The 24,319-nt window shown below is 37.0% G+C and overlaps 1 protein-coding gene across 1 annotated transcript; it reads left to right on the plus strand.

Annotated features, from left to right (window-relative positions):
• Positions 1 to 12,613: 12,613 nt before the first annotated feature.
• Prr32 (proline rich 32) lies at positions 12,614 to 14,453 on the plus strand. Its single transcript, XM_004653789.2, has 2 exons — positions 12,614 to 12,771; positions 13,534 to 14,453. Exons 1-2 carry the CDS (start codon positions 12,752 to 12,754, stop codon positions 14,363 to 14,365), a joined length of 852 nt encoding a protein of 283 aa, XP_004653846.1. The 5' UTR covers positions 12,614 to 12,751; the 3' UTR covers positions 14,366 to 14,453.
• The last annotated feature ends 9,866 nt before the right edge of the window (positions 14,454 to 24,319 follow it).

The following is a 24,319-nucleotide window of genomic DNA, read 5'->3' on the forward strand; positions in this document are numbered from 1 at the left end:
CACCAGCTTGAGTCTCAAGGTGGGCATTTCACACCCCTCTTGCATCTCTGGGCAAGAGCTCTGCCTTCTTATGTTCTGGGTTTTAATTTATTTGATTTTTTTTATGACAGAGAGCTAGAGAGACAGAGAGAGAGGGATAGAATGGGCATGCCAGGGTCTCCAGGCACTGCACACAAACTCCAGATACATGTGCTACCTTGTGCATCTTTCTTATGTGGATTCAAGTCCTGACTTTTTGGGCTTCCCAGGCAAGTGCACTAACCACTAAACAGTATCTTTAGCCTTGTTCTGGGTTTTTCAATCCTACTTTTGTCTCCCTGGGCAGTAGCTCCATGTTTCTTCCTTAAGCCCCCACTTCTCACCAGCAATCTAAAGCTTTAGGTTATAATAACCTTGTTCTAAGCCTTATTCTCTAGTCTGTGGATTTCATTCTTCAAATTCCTAGAAAAAGATCTAGGAACATCTCAGAATGCTCAGTCTCTTGGCATATATTGATACATTGGCAGAGGAATTCCAAAATTCCTTAATCACTATCACATATTGCAACCTAGGAAGCCAGCATTTGCTATATAAATGTGCAAATTTACAAAGGTAATTCCTGAGGCACTACTGTTTTATTTCTTTTGCTTTACTTTGAGGTATTGTCTCAGGTAGACCAAGCCAGCTTTAATTCATTATGTTACTAGGAGAAGATGACTTTGAACTCTGGATACCCATGCCTCCATCTCCAATGATCTGATAAGTGATTATGTCAATAGATTTTATTAGACCTGTTAGGGCATTTCGACATTTTCTTTTAGTTATTAGAATAGCACTCATAGCTGCCATTTCCCATGAATTTGGTTTTGTGTTTTCTTGTTCACTGCTTGCATTCTGTAAAAGGGTAAAACTGATAGGGCTAAAAAAGACTTACTTTATGCATACTAAATTTAATCTATTCTTACATCTAGAACATTCCATTAACAAAACAGGACAACATAGTACTAAGTGGCTAAAAGTTTTAATAATCTAGAATTTAGAAAAAACTAAGTGGTTGTGATGAGTTTCACTATTGAATATGGTGTCAATTTTCACCAAATAGTATTCATTTTTTCCCTTTGTAATTCAGTGGAGTTTTAATTGTATTTATTCATTTAGTTTATTATGTGTATGATGTGTACATATGTGCACAACTCATGCACAAATGTGCAGAAGCCAGAGGAGAATGTAGGTGACTTCCTCTATAGTTCTCCCCAGTTGTTTCTTTGACACTGGATCTCCAGTGATCCTAGATCTGTCATTCCCAGAATGACTGGCCAGTCAGTGAGCTCTCTTGCTCTCAGATTTCCACCTCCCTTAGAAATTTGTTTATAGGGGACTAGGGAAATGGCTTAGCAGTTACAGCATTTGCCTGTAAAGCCTATGGACCTGGGTTTAATTCCCCAGGACCCACATAAGCCAGATGCACAAGGGAGCACATGTGTCTGGAATTCGTATGCAGTAGCTAGAGGCCCTGGTGTGCCTATTCTCTCTCTCTATCTTTCTCTCTCATAAGTAAATAAATATTTTTTAAATGGGGTTACAGGAATGCATAGGCATGTCCCAGGTGTTCATGTGAGTGGTGGATATAAAACTCAGATGGTCTCAGGTCTGGCCTTCATGCTTGTGCAGCAAACACTCTTACCTTCTTCAAAATCTTTCCAATTCCTTAGTGATTTAGTATTATTTTAAGTTCTGAAACAATGGAGATAAACCACACAATAAACAATTGAGGAGCTTGTACTATAAACTCTAACAAGACAAGAGGGAATACAACATTTGATATTTTCACTTTTTAGTGTAGTTTGGTTTGATGTATGGTTATTCTTAATATTTTCTCTTCCTGTCTGCTAGGTCCTAAATGATCTCACAGATGCCAACAAGGAGAATGTAGTTATTTTTTTTACAGAAATATTGGGAAAGGCATACATTTTACATTGAAAGTCACTTCCAATCCCAGTACTTTATTTTACTCCTGGTATTTGTATGTAAAATAGTTTGGGGTATTTAATGGGTCAGTAGCAATCTTTTCAAAATTTTCAGTAGAGTATTGTGGGAGAGTGGGGGGGAGAGAATGGGTGCATCAGGGACTTCAGCTGCTGCAAATGAACTCCAGATGCATGCATCACCTAGTGCATCTAGCTGACATGGGTCCTGGGTAATCAAACCTGGGTCCTTTGGCATTGCAGGCAAGCACCTTAACCAATAAATATCTCTACAGCCCAATCAGAGTAATTTTAAAAGGTGTTGCTTAAGCTAAGTTTTCAAGAATGATATCTATCTATCTATCTATGCATATTTGTTCTTGGTTAGAAAGCATGAAAGGTCTATTTGAGATCATTTTAAAACTATCAAAGTTTTGGGCATAGTTCTAGTAGTATAACTCACTGTTCATTTCCTCCCAAAGTGGGAAGACAATTTAGAATTTCATTGTATAGTCCAGTGATAATCACATGTTCTTTATTTCAGTTACAGCTTTTGGATCATAATAGTTAGATAAATAAAGTGTATGACATGTTTTTGGATACCTACTAAAACCAAACTATTGTGAGTTGTTCAACATTTGATATATATGACATATACATATTATTATATTACTGTTCATATTAAGCTTAGAGGTGGCATATGATGGCACATTTACTTATTAGCATTTTTCCATTTATATATTAAAGACTAAAACATCAATTTTCCTTTTATTACAATTTCTTCACTATTATGATGGTGTATTCCTTTATGTTGTCAAGTTAATGCCATGAAATGAATTTATAGTTAAACTATATTACATTCTCAAGAATTTTGAAATTAATTTTGTACTGTATTTTTTGTAACAAAAGGTTAAATGGCATCATGTGCAAATTCACCTATTAACAGTAATAAAAATGACAGATTAATGCATCATAGTTCAGTTTGGGTTTAAAAGGTAGTGAATCTAGCATGTATCCTTTCTTAACAAATATCAGAGCATGTGATTTGAGGAATACGGAGCACTTATACTGGCAGTCAAAACCTCTTTTCTGCAAGTGACACTAAGTACAAGGCTAAACAAATATAATTAGGTTTTGCTATGTAAAGTTATTATTTGTTTAAATATTGTAATCCTCTTACTAAATATTAGCTGAAATTTAATTTGGTGTCAAGCACTAAAGATTGAAAAGCAGGCTGAGTTTTTATCAAATCTACGTCGGTATGCACCCCCTTTGATTCTTTTCCATATTTGCATAATTAAAACTTCATTCCCCTGCTGTTTCTTCAAATCCAGTGACTGTTTCTGGGAAATACAGAATGGGGAGGGCAAGAAATCTGAATTATTACTTTTGTTTGTGGAAACCAAACAATTATACAATACAGTGTACCATAAGCACATAGAAATTGTATTCATTCAATTGGTTAGGTAGAGTGCCTAGAGAAAAAATTCTTTCAGTACCTTTCTTAATAGAGCTGAATGGATCTGAGTTAGTAATAGAGGTGATTTTTTTTATTGAAAAAATAAAGTCTGATTTATTTATTTTTAAAATACTCCTAGTTTCATTTAGTTTTGACAGAACACAGTCATCATTAGTTTAATTTAAAACACTATGTACATGTTTGAAAATTGTAAAAAAATAAGTTTAAAAATGAAATTAATAATAAATCAAATTATTAAAAATATTGCCACCACATAATAGAGAAAAGATGATTCATTCTCTGCAACAGCTTGGATGCTTTCCAAGAAGGATACAAAGTTCAGCTCTAGCAGTTCAGCAACTGGACATTCCATATGCCTTATTATCTCGTGCTCCCTAGACATCACTTGAATCTTGGCACATGGCTGTCATTTCGACATAATGGTTGTCATTTCAAAATAATCTGACTACTTAAAAATATATAAAACAGGGCCAAGAAAAAAATGCAACATCCAAAGTGTACAAAAATGACTTGGCTGTGGCTATACAATTCTTTAAAAAGAAAAACTCTGATTTTGAAACCATGCTTTGGTAACAACTCTATGATTAAAGTGCTTACCTCTCACCCATCTCTGCTTTTAGCTTATTTTTTTGTGGAAAAGTATATCAACATTGAATAATAATAATAATAATGCATTTTCCTAGGTGATTTAATTTTTCCTCAAATACACATAAGCTCTAGTTAGAACATATTTTAATCTTATTTACATTCGCCTCCATAGCATCAATAATGTAATAAACATTCAATAAGTGCTTGTTGAATTGTGTGGGCCTACTCCCTTTTATCTGGTAGATTTCTGAAAAGGAAGCCAAAAATAACAATTGCTAGGGATTTTTTTGGAGATCTGAGGGCAACCTTTGTCATTTAAATTAAATATTGAATATTTGATACTGTCCTTATTGAAAGGAAAACATTCTATTTTTTTAATTCTAAGACAATTTTATATTGAAGACATTCAGGACTTAAGAGAGTTTTTGTTCGGAAAGATTATGCTTGCTGATATTTACCATATTTAAAATTAAAATATAAACGCTTATAACACAAGAATGTGCATGTTATACTCAGGAAAATGTAAGAAGGAATAAACAAATAAAATCTGTATATAATGGCACTATTCTGAATATGTGGACCTTCTGAAAAGATCTGAATGACAGATGTTTCTCAGATCACACTTTTGAATTGCTGCTCTAGAAGACTGTTCCATCCATTTCTTTTTCAAAGCTGTTTTCTTTGAAATATGATTATTATTATTTATTCATTTGACACACACAGAAAGACAGAGAGAGAGAGAGATAGAGAGAGAGAGAGAGAGAGAGAGAGAGAGAGAGAGAGAGAGAGAGAACAGTAGACAGAGTGAGTATAGGTATGCTAGGGCTTCCAGACACTTCGAACAAACTCCCTACACATGTGCCTTTTCATGTATATGGCTTCTGTGGGTACTGGCGAATGAAACCCTGGCCATCAGGCTTTGTAAGCAAGTTCCTTTAACCATTAAGCCATCTCTTCAGCTTGAGATCATCATTTCTACTCAAAACTTAGGATGCTATTTGGAGGTTTGTGGAATGTTAGGTAATTCATTGGGGTTCTGTTCTACTCTAGAAACTGGGTTGGCAAAGAACTTCTTCAAGTGTTGCTCTGTGGAAGCTTCCATTTCCTTCAGTGGTTGGCAGTGGCAAGTAGAAACCTTCGGAAAGCACAAAAGGTTGTGCCTCATAGTGCTACATGCCTCAAGTATTTGGACTTAGTCTATCAAGTGTTTCAATTCTTGGGTGGACCTAGGAAGCTAGGAATCCTAAGCCTTTGAAGACACTGATGCTAGAACTGACAATAAAGGGTAAGGTTTTGGTATTGCTTGGCCATTAGCAATGGAGAGAGTTACAGCTCTAGGCTCATGGTCTGAGATCCTTGGCCTTAAGAATTTGATAGCTCTCTGGAACTCTTGTGGCAACCAGAGCTTGTACTTTCCATCCTCTGTCTTCTTGATGACTTTATCCTTCTTCATTCTCAACTCTCTGCTACTTCTTGTCCGGGTCACACTTAGCTCAGCTGCTGCTTTTCCAACTGACAAAAAGATGGCTGTCTTCCCTTTCTGCAACTATTCCTGTCATTACCACTCTACTATTTCTGTCCTTGAGCTTCTGTCTCTGGCTACACTTTTTTCTTTACTTATTCTTGATACCAGCTAGCCCACACTACTAGGAGGACTAGGCAAACATTTGGGAGAAGCCTTTTATTCAACCTAGTGCTACACCAGAGTTCCAACTGACTCACTAAGTCAAAGTAGCCAGCAAGCAGTAGAAGGCGTGCTAGAACCCACTCACACCAATTATAAACTTGCTTCTTAGTACTGATCACAATGATTGAGGCTTGTGTTTTTGTGAAACAATCACAGAATTGCGCCTCAGCACCAATCATAGCCACTAAGGCTTGAGTTTTGGACCAAAGAATTGCTCCCTAGAACCAATCACAGCCGCTTTGTTCGTTACTACCAAACACAATAATCCCTTCTGGCTGCTTCAGGAGCTGGAATAATTAGCTGGTATCCAGTTGTTTTTCTTTCTCAAGCTGTCTAAGGAATATTCAAGATGGGTGTTGCTGACTAAAACACAGTCTAGATGATTGTTTAACTGACAGTCCTTTTGTCTCAGCGATCCTTCTCTGTAGAAATGTCTAAGATGCTTTTTCTAGTTGCTTGGCCTTCCGGAGTATAGTCCTCTGAAATATATGTACAGGTTAATTTGTTGTCCTAAAAACTGCAAGTGGAAGGCTTAAAGTATTTTAAAAAATAAATAATGACTTTATTTCTAAATACATGAACACAGGGCCCTCTGTTTATCCAGGGCCTTTAAATAAACATTTATGTTAGCAACATGATCATACAGAATAATTCAGACAAGCATTAAGCACGGTACTTTTATTATTATTTTAATTTGGTGTTTCATCAGCAAATTTTCCTGCACACTGAATTACAGTCAGTCTATAAAATTATTAATCTTCCTCTAAGGGAGCAAGAGTTTGGGATGACTAGGGAGAGAGAACATCATTTTTTTTTTTTTCTCTGAAGAAACTGAACTAGTCATTGGTTAAAAAAAAAAAATCAATCAATCAAATCCTCACTGTCAGGAAACCAAGTAACCCTCTCCCCCTCACACCCCATGGTTTTCTCTTTTACCATCATAGGAGATTTTTTCATAATTTCTGCTGTGAAATACAAGATTACGAAGATCAGTTCGGTATGTAATCAAATACAAAAAAAGTCTGCCTATTTCTATTCAAACACAGATACTTTTATTGAATATAATAGTACGTGAGATTTATATAGCAGTAATTGAAAATTTTAAATTATTTTATTTATTTATTTATTTATTTATTTATTTATTTATTTATTTGAGATAGAGAATGAGAGAAGAAGATAGAGAGAGGGTGTACCAGGGCCTCCAGCCACTGAAAATGAACTCCTGATGCATGTATCACGTTATGCATTTGGCTTAGGTGGGTAATCAAACCTGAGTCCTTAGGCTTTATAGCCAAACGCCTTAATTGCTAAGCCATCTCTCCAGCCCAGCAATTGGAATTTTAAAGAATTTGCAACATTGTTCTAGTGTGGCTAATACCCAAACATAGCATTTTGGGAAATAAATAATGGTCTTATATGTGTGTTCTATAGGTGCAACCTATGGGTTGCAATTTAAAATATGTCAACATTCTTCATGTAACAAAAATAAAATACGCAGTTATATTAACTCAACATGTATGAAGTTCTTTTCATTTTCCAAACCACTTTTAAGTAACTATCATATTTAATTCTCTCAACCACTCTGAAAGAAGTAAGGAAAGTATTATCATGCCTTTTTTTTACATATGAAAATCTATACTAGGGCTGGAGAAATGGCTTAGCAGTTACATTCCTCAGGACCCATGTAAGCCAGATGCACAGGGTGGCACATGCATCATTGTTTACAGCGGCTGGAGGCCCTGGTGTGCCCATTCTCTCTTTTCTCTCTCTGCCTTTTTTCTCTTTCTCTCAAACAAATAAACAAAAATAAAATATTAAGAAAAACCTACAGTAACATGTTTAAAGAAAAAGACAGTCTTTTATGCACTTACTATGTAATATCCAACACATATATGATTTCTTAATATAATTTTCTACATAACTGTACTATATAGATAAGGTGAATAAAGTTCATAGAAGTTAAGAAACTAGCCTAATAATTCCTAGTTTGTAAGTGGTAATGCTCATATTACAGTGTGGATCTGTTCTCTTCTGATTCCAGAGCCAAATATCTTAATGAATTGGCAAACAGAATTTATTTTTAATATACTGCTGTATTTTCAACATGATTTCTGATTTCTTAAGTGTAAACAAGAACAATTCATTTAAATTAGGGTTTAATTTTCAAAACAAGTGCTCATGAAATTAAATATATTGTCAATTCATTTGTCCAACAATTAATTCTAACATGGCACTACCTTTTCCTCTATCTGTATCTGTATCAATCTATATGATAGCAATATCAATTTGTGGTCTGAGTTGGAGCCAGGTCACATCTCCACATCAGCAGGATGGAAGTATTCTGAATGATTTCCTAGTACTAGGACAGGGGGCTAAAATATGAAATCTCAAGTCTCACCAACAGTGATACTTCCTCTAGCAGGATGCCACCTTCCAAAGGCTCCACTAGCTTGGGATACAGTATGAATCTTAATCTAAAACACATCAGGCTATGGGTGAAAATTAAATTCAAACTACCACAATGGCTATGTGGTTAAATGGAATAAATAAGTGCTCTTGTGTCAAATCAACTGTCTTTGAATATGATCAGTCATTCAGTGGCTATAGCAAACTCCTACTAGATTTCACCAACTCTCTTTTTTCCCATCTAGAAAATTGCTATATTAGTAATAATTGTCTTGAATGTTTGCTGTGACTATTACTTGGGTAGCCACCAGCTAGATGTTAGACTGGTGATAAGTAGGTAAATATATCTAACACAGATAGACACTGGTACGTAGTAAATATTTTAAAATGTTTATCTATTTTCTTCATTGTATTCTCATCTGACTTACCCTATTGATGCTAAATTTCCAATTCTGATTATCAGGAGAACAAACATAGAAAGATATATATTATATTTTAAATGACAAAGTATATTAGAATAATATATTTGGAATGAACTTCTGACACCTTAAGATTTGTGCAAGGAAATAACCCCTTCTGGACTAATTGCTATTCATCTTACCCACCCCCCCACACACTTTAAACATGAAGCAAAGCACTCTGGTGGTGGTAAGAGTCCAGTTTTTGCCTGTTCAGCCTCATCCTTCATCACATTGAAGTGGCAAGACAGCTGGCAGCAGAGAGGACAGACTATTGCCTATAGTAGTACAACAGGCTAATGCTCTGTGGCTGATTCTAGGTTAATGTCATGCTTTCATGATTTTTATAGACTCATGTGCTGAATTAAATAGCTACACACCCCTAAAAATAACTGGACTAGATTCTAGGAGCATTTTTTAGGTTTCCTAAACTTATGCGAGTTAATGACTAGGTTTTTTTTGACAATTGCCTCCCGAGAGATCAACGTGGCAATCTTCTCATCACTGCTTTTCTAGTCTGACTGAAACAGAAAATTTGACTGTTATGTTTCCATCTGCTGAATTATTTTATGAAATAAAATAGAAAAGGAATACTTTAGATGATATGCTGCCAGCACTTACACACCTGTGATTTCTTTGAAAAAAAAAAATAATAATGGGAGTTTGGCAAAACAATCACATTTTAATGACACCAAAATTGCCATTTAAAAGCTAACATGTACTTGTGTGATACATATTCAACATTGAAACTTACATATCAAAATATTTTCAAAAACTACTAAATGTAATGTCTGTAGCTGGCACATGGGGGAGTGGCCATAGACAATGCAACTCCTTTAGAATATAGCCACTTCACAACTAAGCTACATTTTTACAATTTATCAAGTTCCCTTGTCCATTTGTCCCTTTCCATAACAATCATTAAAGTTAAGAAAGGAAAAGCAAAGGGTAAATTTTATTACTTCTCTTTCAAAGTTTAGTCAATCATTGATGTGGCTGGCCAGTGCTTCTTTTTTCCTTTCATGAAGACAGTTTATGAGGTGATTCTAGTTTCATGTTTGCCTTTAAATTGTTCATGGTTTAAAATATGTCATGATATGTAATACTTTACTAATTATCTGACTGACATATATTTCTGGAGGGTCCAAATAACTCTTCATATTTCTTTCTCTGCCAAATAAAAGCCTTAGTTTGAATTAAAATTCTCAAGTAACAAGTACTGCATGTGCCCCTTCATTCCTCCATTCATATTTTCTATTGGTATAAATCCTCTACTTTTTTGTTCATGTATATAATATTCAGTGTTCAAATCATAATAAAAACTCCAATTTTACTTGAACTATGTATCAATTATCTTAGCCTATAATTATAGGCCCTTATTCTCAATTTCCACTCTTGTCTTATCTGACTTCTTATACTATGTATATTACATACAATTATGTATTTCATAACATAAAATGTCAATTATTTTATACCACTGGAATTATTTTATGGATACTATATGTCACCCTAGCACTTTGAAAATTTGTTGTAGTAAATATGTATTAAGTATAAGATTTTTTGGTAATCCACAATTATGACACTAGCAAATGAATATAATAAGCATTCAATAAATATGAATTGTAAGTACACATACAAACAAGTTACACAACAAAATATAACATATATAACATAATGCCCTTACTTTTATTTATTTATTATTTTTGTTGTTTTTTTGAGGTAGGGTCTCACTCTGGTCCAGGCTGACCTGGAATTAACTCTGTAGTCTCAGGGTGTCCTTGAACTCACGGCGATCCTCCTACCTCTGCCTCCCGAGTGCTGGGATTAAAGGCGTGCGCCACCACGCCCGGCTGATAATGCCCTTACTTTTAATCATACCTGATAGTGTGTTAGAAATTTTGGGGTATCATTGACTTAGTCACTATTTTCACATACCTTGTCTTTTTATTAACCTTTTCCCTATGAAACACAATTAAAGTGATATCTTACTGAGAAAACAAAAACAAAGGCCTTAAAAGATTTCTAGATGTTTCATTGTAATTATTCAGATGAAACAATGCATTCTCTAATATGTAAATTATTTATGTTAGTGTGACTTGGGGGATACAGGATTAAAACCCATGTAAATACATGGATATATATATATATATAATCCATTTTCTCCTGGTTATGGTAAGTTTTCTTTTATTTGTGGAAAATGAACATAGTAAATTGAAGTTAGTATAGAAACAAGCTGGGGAGTCAAAAGATTTCTTAATAAAGAACTATGATAGGCAAAAGAACAAGTTCATCTGGTTAATGTGTTGGGAACATGCCACTTTCATCTTTCTTTTTTATTTTGGTTTTTCGAGGTAGGGTCCCGCTCTAGCCCAAGCTCACCTGGTATTCACTATGTGTTCTCAGGGTGGCATGCAACTCTCAGCAGTCCTCCTACCTCTGCCTCCTGAGTGCTTGGATTAAAGGCGTGTGCCACCACACCTGGCTTTACTTTCATCTTTCAATGAGATAAAAACATTCAGTAGTGTATATAGACAGACAAGGCACCCTGGCAAGAAGAGGTGAACTGAAATATCCAAAAGGTCATTCCCATGATGAGTAGTGTTGCTTCACAGCAGTGAGTTTCCTTACATCGTTATCTCACACTTTCCCCCCTCTTCTCCTTTCTCTCATACACAGTGTTTGAACATTTGTTAACTTTCCTTTAGAAAAAGCAAAGTCTATACCATTGATGAATTATAGCAGCATATGTTGATGTTGTGATAAAGAAAGGGCATTCTTCAAGGTCTAGCCTGCACAGCATGAATTTCAGATGCATTTGAAGAAATGGTTGAAATTTATGCTTTTGTCCACCAACAGTATTTGAAATCCTAGATAAGGGTTTGGCCATTGCATTTGCACAGCAATTAATGTGCAGAATTGCAGTAGAAAATATGAGTTAGGAAAGTACATTCGGTTAAAGTGGGGGAGGCATATGAAATTTATGTTGGAAAAACAAAAAGTACCTCCTGTAAAAGTGTTACAAGGCCAAAGCTGATCAAATATTCATAAATTTATGATGCCTGTTATGGACTTTATCTTTATTCCACACCTATAGAGGCATTTCTAGGGCTGTATTACAGGAAATACACAATCACACAAACACTTCTACATGCAGGCACACAGTACACACACATAAAGAGGTACACACACACATACACATAGATAATGAGCTAAAGAAAAAGCAGGATGAAATAAGAAATACAAATTAGGCAAAAACAATAGGCAAGATAATTCTTAGCAGTGATTTTCATCTTCAGAAAATGACATTTTAACTCTCCAAGCTTTGTTCTACCACACATGAATAGCGCATAGTATGCATTTCAAATTCGACATTTAAATTATAAGATGTAGCATTGTATAGTACTCAAGCTCTGTTTTCAATTCAAGATTTGGTAACAAAATACATCTATATCTATATATAACCTATAAACGAATTTTAGAAATAATTTTTAACAAAAATTGTGCCTTCGTGATTTCTCTTTCTTTCTTTCTTTCTTTCTTTCTTTCTTCTTTCTTTCTTTCTTTCTTTCTTTCTTTCTTTCTTTCTTTCTTTCTTTCTTTCTTTCTTTCTTTCTTTCTTTCTTTCTTTCTTTCTTTCTTTCATCTTTCTTTCTTTCTTTCTTTCTTTCTTTTTTTTAAATAGACATGTGTGGCCAAGACCAGCCATTTATTTCTGTGCTGAGGCAATTGAACTCTGGAGGTTACTGTCCTCTCAGGTCCACTCAGGTCCACTCAGGTCCACTCAGGTTCCCTCATGCTTACTTAGTCATGAAGCCCCCTCCTCACCCTGGTTCTATGACTTTTGGATATAATTTATATTTCCAAGTAGCCTGAAACAGTTTATTTAAATAATGTCTTTACTATCCATCTACTACTGCACAGAAAACAGTTCCACATTTAGCTTTAAAGAGTGCCTTAGCTTTTATTTCTCCCCTCCTTCCTGTTGCCTCTGCCCCTTCTTTACCTAGCAACTGATGACCTCACCAATAGAACTCCACTTCAACAAAGCAGTTGGTCCCTGGATTCATTTCAGTCGCCAAGCCTCTTGGTCAGAAGTCTCACTTCTCCGGACTAGTTGGTCGTGCTGGTTCTGGGTGTTCAGCTGGTTTTCTCCGCGATTTCATGAAGGTGACCCTGATCCTGTATCTCTATGGCTTGTACTGACGATGTGTAAGTACAAAACAGAGTATAATTGTTTAAATTTGAAGGGAAAAAACTTGAATTAATTTACTGTGTTACTAGGGCAGAGACAAGTGTTTTAAAGGGGATGGAAGGCAATAGTTAAAAAGAGGTAAATATAGGTAATAAGAGCAGTGGGTTTGAGAGTAACGATTAATGAAGATTTTAAGTGTAATTTTGAAATGTTATAAATGTTATAAATCTCTGATCTAAATGAGACCCATGAGAAAATTGTAACTTTAATAGGATCTGTTATGGATTAAATCAAAGGAAAGTTTAAGAAAGTTTGTTTTGATTAGTTGATGCCTTATAAACTGCAACTTGAGTGTTTAACATAACTAAACTTTTAAACTTTTTTTTTCATTTTTTTTTAAGTTGCAAAAACATCTGTTTTTTGCTCCCAGAAGACTCTCAGAAAGGCTTCTGCCAAAATCTGAACACTGAGTATAAGGGTCATGGATCCTACAAGGACATAAATGCTATAATTTCTGTCTGCCTGGTAGTATGTAAACTTGATCATGCAGGCTTTTTGCTGCGTTGGACAGATAGTAAAACAGGGTCATAATGCAGTCCTAATGGTGATTCTGTAGTCTAACTCAGAGTTTCCTACGAGTGGGTCAGTAGGCTAAGGAGTATTTAGGATACATTTAGAAGGATAGCATGTTCCAGGCTGTACAAGGATCATATATTTCAAATATGTTCTGGCTATTATACTTCTATTTTAATTAACTCTTTAATTTCTGGTTTTTCAAGGCTTGGAGGTAAAAGCCCTTCATCTATAATGGTACCTGTGGACAAAAATGAAAACAGGGAGCTGTGCCATGGTGTGCCTCTCCAGTGTCCAAATCCCATGCTGAAGGATGATGATGATAATGAAGAGACCTGGGGTCACCATCGTGCTCCACTGAGACCTCCCTTCACTGTGCTAAGACCAGGATCCTACATTCCTGGTGGTCGGAGACCTCTGAGACAGCCTTTCACCCTAACACCTGCTGTTGAGGAAGAGCTCCTAGCAACAGCAGAAATAAACATCTCTGAGGGGCTAGACAGCCAAAGCCAGAAGAAACACTATTCTATTAATATGTCGCAGGAAGTCTCTAGCAGCCCTACACTGCCAGAGATGGTCAGTGGCCCAAAAGTCAATTGTGGGCCCTCTGAGAGAGCTTGCAACAATTCACATCCTTATGTGGCTTTTCCTGGAGGTCAAGGGTTTTTTCCACCTAGGGGCCCACAACAAAGCCCTGCGTATCTTCCAAATCTTAGATCAGGAGTAATGATGGAGGTGACATCAAGGAATGTGAGAATGGCCAACAGTGTTAATTTGGCTCGTGTTTCTTTCCCAGTGGGAGCACCAAGGCACTTTGTGGATAATTGGCAAAGGCTACCTCTCCCTTTCACAACGAATACTCCAAGATTAGCTTGCTCTGGTGCTAGAGGGTTCATACCATCTCAGCTCCCAAGATTCAATGTGTTTCCCAATATGCCAATTGTTTTTAATTGTCCTCTCACATTCACCCATCCACTGTTGCCATTCTTTTTCTTTTATAATTCTGGAGCAATGCGTTTTCCTCCACACTCAAACTAGAGAGGTCAAATGATGGCAAAAAGGGAAGGAGGAAAAAGGGTTGGGGGAAATCTGAAAGACATTCATGTCTGCATTCATATATGAAATTACCCACCCTCTCACTCTCTGTTTAGCACTAGTGTGCCTTGTATGATTAAAAATTCAATAAAGTTTCCAAATGTTGAAATACTGTGTTTACTTTAAAGTAAATCTTGAATTTTGTTTTTTTAACCTTTCAAGCAATTAAATCAGAAATGTGTCAGTTTTTTTCTATGTAGCTTACTTCCCTTATAGTCTTTGTTGCTGATTAATGCTTCACTGTCACTGTGGAGAGGGGCAGTAGATATTTTGTTAGTCTTACTCTAGGATGGAGATCCTGTATAACTAAGACTAGTAGAGTTACTTAAAACTAAATGGGTGTTTACATATAGGTTACCTAAAGGCAGGCCAAAATCCCCATAATAGAACAATGCATAAGTAATTAAAAAACACATATGAATCTAGTGTAAAGTGTAACAGAGATAGCATTTTCTGCTAAGGATAAGGAAAACAAGTTAAATATCCAGGAGAAGGAAGATGGGAAAGTCTTAGGTCATGGTTCAACTTGTGACAGGATTTCCTTCTCAACTTTTTACTTTTATTTATTTATTTATTTATTTATTGTAGAATGCATATGCCAGGGCCTCCAGGCACTGAAAACAAACTCCACACACACGCCAAACCTTGTGCATCTGGGCTGATGTTGGTACTGGGGAATCAAACACGGGTCCTTTGGCTTTGCTGGCAAGTACCTTAACCGCTAAGTGTTTTCTCCAGCCCAGGATTTTTTTCTTCTTCTTTTCTTTTTTTTTTAAATTTTTTGATCATTTTTATTTATTTGAAAGTGACAGAGAGAGAGAGAGAGGGGGGGGAGAGAGAGGGAGAGAGAGAGGGAGAGAGAGAGAGAGAGAGAGAGGGCATGCCAGGGATTCCAGCCACTGCAAACGAACTTCAGATGTGTGCTCCCCCTTGTGCATCTGGCTAACATGGGTCCTAGGGAATTGAGCCTTGAACTGTGGTCCTTAGGCAAGCGTTTAACCACTAAGCCATCTTTCCAACCCCTTCTTTTCTTTTTTGTGAGGCAAAGATGTAGCTTTTATTCTTTTTTTTTGTTTTTGTTTTTGTTTTTGCTTTTATTCTTTTACTGGGTAAACATGAGCTGCCAAAACTGACTTCCAAGAGCAGAGCAGTCAACTTGGGATCACAGACAACGGACTATGTAGAGCTTTTCAGTTGGGGGAGGTAAGGAAGGGAGAAGTAAAAAATGGTTTATTTAGGGGAGATCTAAGAGAGCCAGGTTGTGACATCAGAACAGTAACCTGGTGTCCTAAGAGGACAGGAAACCTAGACCTGGGGCATTGTTATGCAAGGAAGGGAAAATGGCTGGGCAGTTTCTTGAGGAATGTGGATGACCCACTTACTTGTGTCTGTCGCCATCCTGTTGTCTTTGGTGACTCCATTTTGTCCAGACCTACCATTCTAGACTTTTGTTAATGATAAGAGATAAAGGTTAATATTTTCACGTGGTGAGCTCCTATGGGAGAGGCTGGATAATGCAGTCTATGGGTCTCTCTTCAGGGCAGGCAATAAAGACATAGATTCATGGTGACTAGAGGTGGCAGAGTGGTGAGATCAATAGCACCAGTGTATCATGTTGTTATGAGTTGGTCCTGAGTGAAGCAGAGACTTCTCTCATACCATCCCTGTATTGAGCTGACTTCAGGACAGTCACTGGCAGACACCTGTTGCAGAGAAGGTGAGAGAGAGGGGCTCTGTGCACCCTGTCAGAAGATAGAGGGAGAATAAAGGAGCTTGTTACTCTTGTTAACAGCTATGACATCAAAATGCCAGTTGTAAAGGAAGGATGAGCATTCAGAGGCAATAGAGGGCTTGGGGAAAGGGAGGCAGAAGGCATTTTGGGATCAGAAGAAGAGTAGGAACACAAGAGAGTTTAAGTTTGAGAGTGTCTATTGGGGTGGCAGTGTACTTATCCCTGAATGAGATAGGGTAAGGGCTAAGGAAGGAGGAGGCCTGAGGAATAGCTCTAATTCTTGCTAAGGTAAGTGGGAGGATCTGGGGTCAGGATAGGTGAAGTTAATCAGGAATAGACAGAGGCAGAAGATGAGTTAATGTTAGAGTCTAATATTGTAAGTCAGCATCAGACAGGGGAGCCTATTAGTCTGAATCATTGTTTATATTGTAGTTATATTTTTCTTACTGGGTGATTAAGACCATGTAGGCTGCCATAATTAACTGTATATGTTGGGAGGTCAATGATGGCACTGTAGGAAAGTCTTTTAGTGAGGAGTTCTATGACTCTCAGCATTTTACATTTTCTAATACCATAGTGTATATAAGGCTTGACAATCAAAAGTCTATGGAGGGCTGAAGAAATGGCTTAGTGATTAAGGCAGTTATCTGTGAAGCCTAAGGACCAATGTTCAATTCTCTAGGTCCCATGTAAGCCACATGTACAAGGTGACACATGTGTCTGGAATTCTTTGCAATGGCTAGAATCCCTGGTGCACCCATTGTCTTTCTCTTTGTGTGTGTGTGTGTGTGTGTGTGTGTGTCTCAAAGAAAAATAAATAAAAAATTAAGTATGGAAAAGAAACATTATGGATAATTTCATCCATTTTTGGAACAGGGGATGCTATATGCTCAGAACTCTTAAATGCAGATGAAAATGTCTTAATAGTGTAGAATTATTTTTTGTGTGCATGTGTACATGCATGTGTGATGCATATGTGCCTATTCCCATGTGTGGATGAAGGTGTTCATGCATGTGTGTGTTCATGCATGTGTAGGTCAGAGATCAATTTCAGTGTTTTCTTTTTTTTTATTAGTTTTCTATGCTGCAAGTACAGGCAGTTTGGTATCATTGTTTAGGCTCATCCATGACCTACCCCCTCCGCATTGGTCCCTCCTTGTTGAGGTATATGGGTCGTGCATTGTGGAGTTAGCCCACAGTTATTGGTAAGACAAATGTCTCTGCATATCATGACCCAACATGTGACTCAGACATTCTTTCCACAACCTCTTCTGCAAAATTTCCCTGAGCCATGTTGGGTTCATTTTTGGTCTGCTTCTGTGCTGAGGTGTTGGGGGCCTCTGAGGCTCTGGCTCTCTGATTTGGTAGGAGTTGATTTTTCTCTGTGTTGGTCACTTCCCCTTTGTGCTGGTATCCGGTTCACAGGAAAACATCACCCTTGCTTGTTTTGCCAATTGTCCTTAGTTTCAGTTGGGCCCCTCTTGAGGTATGTTGGGGCAGCTCTCTCCTTATGATCTGCATCTACCTGAAAGAGAGAAACAGATTCTCCAATGGAGAGTAAGTTAGCACCAGGACAAATGAGATAGCCCTTACTTTTTTTTTATAGAGAGTTTAATAGGTGTAGGTCCTCTTGTACCCCGTGATTGATGGCAACTTGATATTGGAGAGTGGGCTTATATTTGGATATGGTTCTGACTTGTTTCCCAGCTCCAGCTATGGGTCCCATACCACTGAGGGAATCAGCCAAATCAAGAGCAGTTGGTCATCACACCAGGCTATTTGTTGCTAAGTAGGTTAGACCATGAGTTGCTTGGACAGATATTGGTCATTTCCCCCAATCACCCATATAGCACCTTCTGGCACTAGACACGCTGACTGGGGACTGACTCCCTCCTGGCTTCCAGTCATGCCATTCCATTTTACATGTCAGCTGCATATGGTGTCTTCAGCAATAGGGTCTTACCACTAACCTTTGGTGGGTCATCAAGTACTCTGACAGAAATCTGTCATTCTTTTAGAAAACCTTGTAGGTATCTCTGATCAAAAGCTCATTGTGGATGATAGCCCTATGCTGGTACTGAGAGTTACAGGTCAGTGCCCCCTAAGAATATGTGCATATTCCCATGTGTGGATGAAAGTGTTCATGCACGTGTGTGTTTATGCATGTGTAGGTCAGAGATCAATTTCAGTGTTTTCTTTTTTTTTATTTATTTGTTTGAGAGTGGCAGAGAGAGGAAGAGGCAGATAGAGACAGAGAGAATGGGCACGCCAGAGCTTCCAGCCACTGCAAACAAACTCCAGACACGTGCGCCCCCTGCTGCATCTGGCTAACGTGAGTCCTGGGGAATCAAGCCTCGAACCAGGGTCCTTAGGCTTCACAAGCAAGCGCTTAACCACTAAGCCATCTCTCCAGCCCCAATTTCAGTGTTTTCTACAATTGCTCTCTCCCTTATGTTTTTGAAACAGGGTGTCTCAATGAGTATAGAGTTCATAGATTGGCTAGACTACCCAGTAAGCAAGACCCAAGTCCAGGAATTCTGCCTTTGCTTCCCCAGTGCTTGAATTAAAGGCAGACAACACCACATCCTGCTTTTACTTAGGTGCTGGGGATATGAACTCAGTGTCCCATGCTTGGCCAGCAAGCACTTTACATGCTTACTATATGGTGGAATTTTATCAGTTTTGATGTGCTTGTATTCATCAAAAATTGTTATAGATTACTGTCTCTAAATTGTCCTGAAAGCACTATACTTAATGTTCATATTCATATATTAATGCCACTCTCAGTTTTGATTAAAGAAGCTTCTCTTTTCAGATGGCAATGACCACTGGGATGACCCAAAAGGCAACATAGTGCTGAGAAGAAGGGACAGAGGAGTGTCCAACACTGAAACATCTCACACTTTCCAAGGCTCAGGGTCCATTGTGGAAGAGGTGGCGGGAAGAATGTAAGAGCCAAAGGAAGGGTACCATTTCTTTCTTTTTTTTTAAATTTTTTATTTATTTATTTGAGAGGGACAGACACAGAGAGAAAGACAGATAGAGGGAGAGAGAGAGAATGGGCGCGCCAGGGCTTCCAGCCTCTGCAAACGAACTCCAGACGCGTGCGCCCCCTTGTGCATCTGGCTAACGTGGGATCTGGGGAACCAAGCCTCGAACTGGGGTCCTTAGGCTTCATAGGCAAGCGCTTAACCGCTAAGCCATCTCTCCAGCCCCCATTTCTTACATACAACTGTCTGGACAGAATTTGGCTTCGATATCCAAGAACTTGCACTGCCTAGCAGTACCTCACAAGACTCTCATAATAGGAGAAAAAGATGATGATGTCAAATTAAAAGAGAGACTAATGGTGAGAGGGAGGGGATATGACAGAGAGCAGCTTTATGGAGGAGAAGGTGGGGGAGGGGAGAGGTAGTGAGGAAAATACTATGGTTTGTTGTCTGTAAGTATAGAAGTTTTCAATAAATATATGTACATATTTAAAAAATTGCTACAGCATCCCCATTATACTAAAATATCTCAAAAAGTCAAAATAACAGGATGATGACTTTAGCAGATTCAAGGCACCAAGTTATAAACTCAGCACACAGAATACAAAGATGATGTTTTTAAACATTTTGTAAATACATTATTATAGGAAAATGGCCCTTTAAAACTTCATGCCATTTTATTCAGCCACTGCATTAGGAAAGTTTTCAAGGGATAATACTTCAAACAAGCATTTTTTTTTAATGTATACTGCTAATATTGAAGATAGTGTTATAGCTAGAAGCTGGTAGAAACAGCAGGTCCAAATACTGTCTGTCTTGGGATTAAAATCATTACTACGTTTTAGCAGTAATAACAGGCTTTTTTGTGCTATAGCAACTAGAAGGACACAGAGATTCTTTAGGTTTATTGCTTTACTTTTCTTTGCTTATAGGTCACTCTAAAAATACAGGCTGTGTCATAGTTAACAGGGGCATCTGGAAAGTCCTGGGTGGAATTCCCTTCTCTTTGTATATGTCCTAAAGTTGGCAGGATTCCATCAAGTCACTGTGGTGAGTGAAGCAAGAGTATTCAACAAATCATTTGGCAGCTGCTCACTGTGAGGTAGCTTAGTCTCAGAGTACCAAACACTTATTGAATTTTCAGGCTTAATGAGCAGGGGAGTTGGGCATGCTTATTGTCATCAAAATATTTTTTGAGCCAGATGTGAAAAGATATTTTGACAAGAAATCAAGTTGCCGTGTCAATAGCGATGCTGCATCTCCAGAGAGTTGCCAAGTGGTGTTGTCAGTAATAGCCAGACAGGATCTGCTTTCCTTCTCAAAGGAAGTAGTGCAGATACATGCTCAAACAGCCTCTACTTACAATTACAGCAATCCATGACAAATTTACTACAACAGGAAAGTGCCACAACACAGTCTGCTTCTTCTCAGCCCTCTGTTTTCTTTCCTAATAACCTTTGTGTGTTTATCATTTTGTTTGTCATTTCTAAACACTGAACACATAGCAAGCATCAACGAATAACTGTCAGTAATATGAGGCATTGAAGCTTTATTTTTCCCTCTGTGTTAAAGGATAAATATGTTGTCTTTCATGTATTTAGAGCTTTGTTCCTATATAACAGGTTTCAATGAATACAGCTTTCAAATAAGCCCAGGGTTCTGCTGGCATAGGTAAGTGAAATACAAATATTTGTGTTTATTCATGGCTTTTGTACAGAACACTGAATTACATTGTTATCACACACGCCACTATCCCTGATGACAGCAAAACACCTCTTCTAAAACAGATGAATTTCTTTATAATTGCTATTTTAAAATTATTCTTGTTGATCTTGAATCAATATTAATCCTATTATATAACAACCATTTTTAAAGAAAATACAATGCAATGTGCATCAAATACTCTTGACATATGTATGCTTTCCCTTCATTCTCTGTGGTTGAATGAGCTCCTACTGCAAAGGGGAAAGATAAAATCGATAAAATAGCCCCCTTTTCTCATAATAATGGGATGAGTTAAGTATTTTCTAGTCTATGATATAATCATTGTTACAAGAGAACTCATGTCAAACTGTTTATTATAGTTCTCATTATATTCTTTGTCAACTATACTATAAGAATTCCAAGATCCTACATATTCTCTAGGAGATGATAATAAATGCTCCAAATTTGTGCTTTTCAAAGGCTCCAAATATGATTTAATAGCTATTCTGGTTTTCACTGTTCACAACTTCCAGAGCCTGGGGAGAATACATTAAAAGGTATTCATGCTGTCAGAAAGACTGCAGAAAGCTGAAGAGATTAAAGTACTTAGTTATTTTTTTTTTCAAATTTATAGTCTTTTCCAAACCAGGATGATATTAACTTTATACCTCATTTTCTGAAAATGACTGTAACAAGAACATTAAATAAAAACAAAACAGCTAGGCCCCTTGCCCTTTTCAGGTTTTCTTCATTGTACTATCTTCACTGATCATGGAATAAGAAGTTAATTGTGTGACAATTACATGTGCAGGTATAATGGGGGATAAAATGTCCTTTTTATAACTGTCACCTTGTCCTATAAAATGGTTTTGCATGATTAACTGCTATTGAAAAATGATGATTCTTAAGTGCTTTAAAATATATTTCTGGGTAAAATGATTCCCTTTCAAAATCAATAAGCTAAAGCCAAGGAATTTCAGAGATAAATAGCACTATGTCATGCTGCAGAATAATCTCGTAGCTATCATAACATTGTGCACACCTTAATGAACCAGTTTGAGAATTGTGAAATCAAGCTAAAGGACTGATTCATTTCTTTGTCTGTGATGATATTATTTCTATTTTGTGCTTTATTATTATTTTCTACAGTCAGGGTTGCATTATAGAGCCCAGGTTGGCTTCCAAATTCTGATTCTTCTCACAGTGCTGAGATTACAGATGTGTTCCACCAAACACTTCCTTTGTACATATAATAATTGGCATGCATCATATCTAGCTTATCAAATTTAGATTTGAGAATTAAGGTAAATTTAGGTTCATCAAAATGTTTTTAATTAATTTAACTAATGCATTTAAAATATAAGCCTGAGTTTGGGTGTGGTGGTGCACACCTATAATCCCAGCACTTGGAAGGTAGAGGTAGGAGGATTGCCATGAGTTCGGGGCCACCTTGAGACTACATAGTTAATTCCAGGTCAGCCTGAGCTAGAATGAGACCCTACCTCAAAAAAGAAAAAGAAAAAGGAAAAGAAAATATATATATATAAACCTGAGCATCTTAATGGGGCATCATGTAATGTTTTGTAATGAATCATGTAATGAATGTAAATTGTGTGTGAGACTTAAAGGGAGATTAAAATAATCTATTTCATCAAACATCTATCATTTCTTCATGACACAAAATACTCAAGTGCTATCAAGATACCCCAGTTTAGAGTGCTTCCTGCATAATAATCAAGGCCTGATGGTGCCTGAAGCCACCTGAATTCAATTTCCTAGCTCCAAAATAAACAGCTGAGTATGGCCACACACTGCAAGTCTGTAACCTCAGTTGTGTGGACAGCAGAGATTGAAGAATCATGGGAGCTTGCCAAGAGTGGCAGTCTCTGAAATCAATAAGAAATTCCTTCTCAAGAGAAAACATTGCAGACGATGAGCATCAGAGGAGGAACACCTGACAATATCCTCTGGCCTACACAAATAGGTAAATGAGATACCACATCAGTAAGTACATGCTCATACACCACAAACAGAAACACCCATACATACACACACACCATCCCACACATACAGCACACATGCACATGCAAATAAATAATACAAAATGTTTTAGCTTTTTGAGAATACTCTAACTGCAATGTATAGTTACTCCACTGCATTAAAACATAATACTTTTTCTATCACTTAGTACCCATTGATAAAGCATTCCCAATGACTCCCCTCCCTGCTGGTCTCTTTTGCTTCTAGTAAAGACTCAAAACTTTAGTGGCACCAAATGTTTTTAATTATATACATGAGTGAGATCTTGTGGTAGTTGTCTGGGCCTTCTGTTCTCTTCAATTCAATCCAAAGTTGTCAAAAAGGACAGACTGAGTAGTTACATTTGTGTCTTTGTGTTGTTGGGGGAAAAAACAACAAAAATTAGCAGCTGGGAGGAAAGGCTTTATTTTGGTTTACAGTCTTGAGGGGAAGTTTCATGATGGCAGAGAAAGGATGATGGAGGGGAAGTGAATATTGCTTCTTTTTTGAGAAAAAGAGTGAGCTGAATTCTGACAAGGGAAACTGGCTATAACAGCCTGCCCCTAGAAACACATCTCCTCCAGCAAGGTTCCACTGTACAAATTTCCACCAGCTGGGGACCAAGCATTCAAAGCATATAATCTGTAAGAGGCTTCCGATTCAAACCACCACACATGCTTCTATTTTTTTTTGGGGGGGGGATGGGTACTTCACTTTGTATGCTTTATTTTCTTTAGCCATTCATCTGTTGATGTATAATTTCTTTTAATTATTTGGCTATCATAAATACAGACACAGTGAATACTGGAACGCACATGTATCTTCAATCTACTGATTTCGGTTCCATTGTATATACACCCAGCAATGATAATGTTAAGTCGTATTGGTGTTTTCTTATTAATGTGCAAAAATTCCATGCTGCCTACAGTGTTCATACTATGTTACCATCCCATCAATTTCTGCAAAGATTCCCTTTTATCTACCTTTGCTCCAACCTTTAGTCTTTTTTGTAATTGCCTCTCTTACTAGGATAAGACCTCGGTTTTATTTGTATTTCCTTGATGATTATTGATGTGTAATGTATTTATTTATTCTGAAATACCTGTTTATAAGTATTATCCATTTTTTAAACTGGGCTTCTGAAGTTTGACTACTGATTGATTGACGCTTTGTATCTAAATACATATTGTTAAATATTTGGCTTGTCAGGTTTTTATTTCATTCTGTAGATTGTCACTTCAAGCTGCTTGTTTCTGTGCTGGGTAGAAAGGCTTACTTTGATTCATTCTCATTTGTCTATTTTTATTTTGTTTTCTGATATTGAGATTTTATCAAAAAATCCATTGCTATGTTTTCTTGTTTTTGTTTTTTTTTTAAATGACTATTTGCTACTTCATTCTTAGAGTTAGGGTAATTTCTTTTTTTATTTGTAAAAAATATTTTTATTTATTT

This window comes from Jaculus jaculus, chromosome X (genome assembly GCF_020740685.1).
Source record: "Jaculus jaculus isolate mJacJac1 chromosome X, mJacJac1.mat.Y.cur, whole genome shotgun sequence".
NCBI classification, from domain to species: Eukaryota; Metazoa; Chordata; class Mammalia; order Rodentia; family Dipodidae; genus Jaculus; species Jaculus jaculus.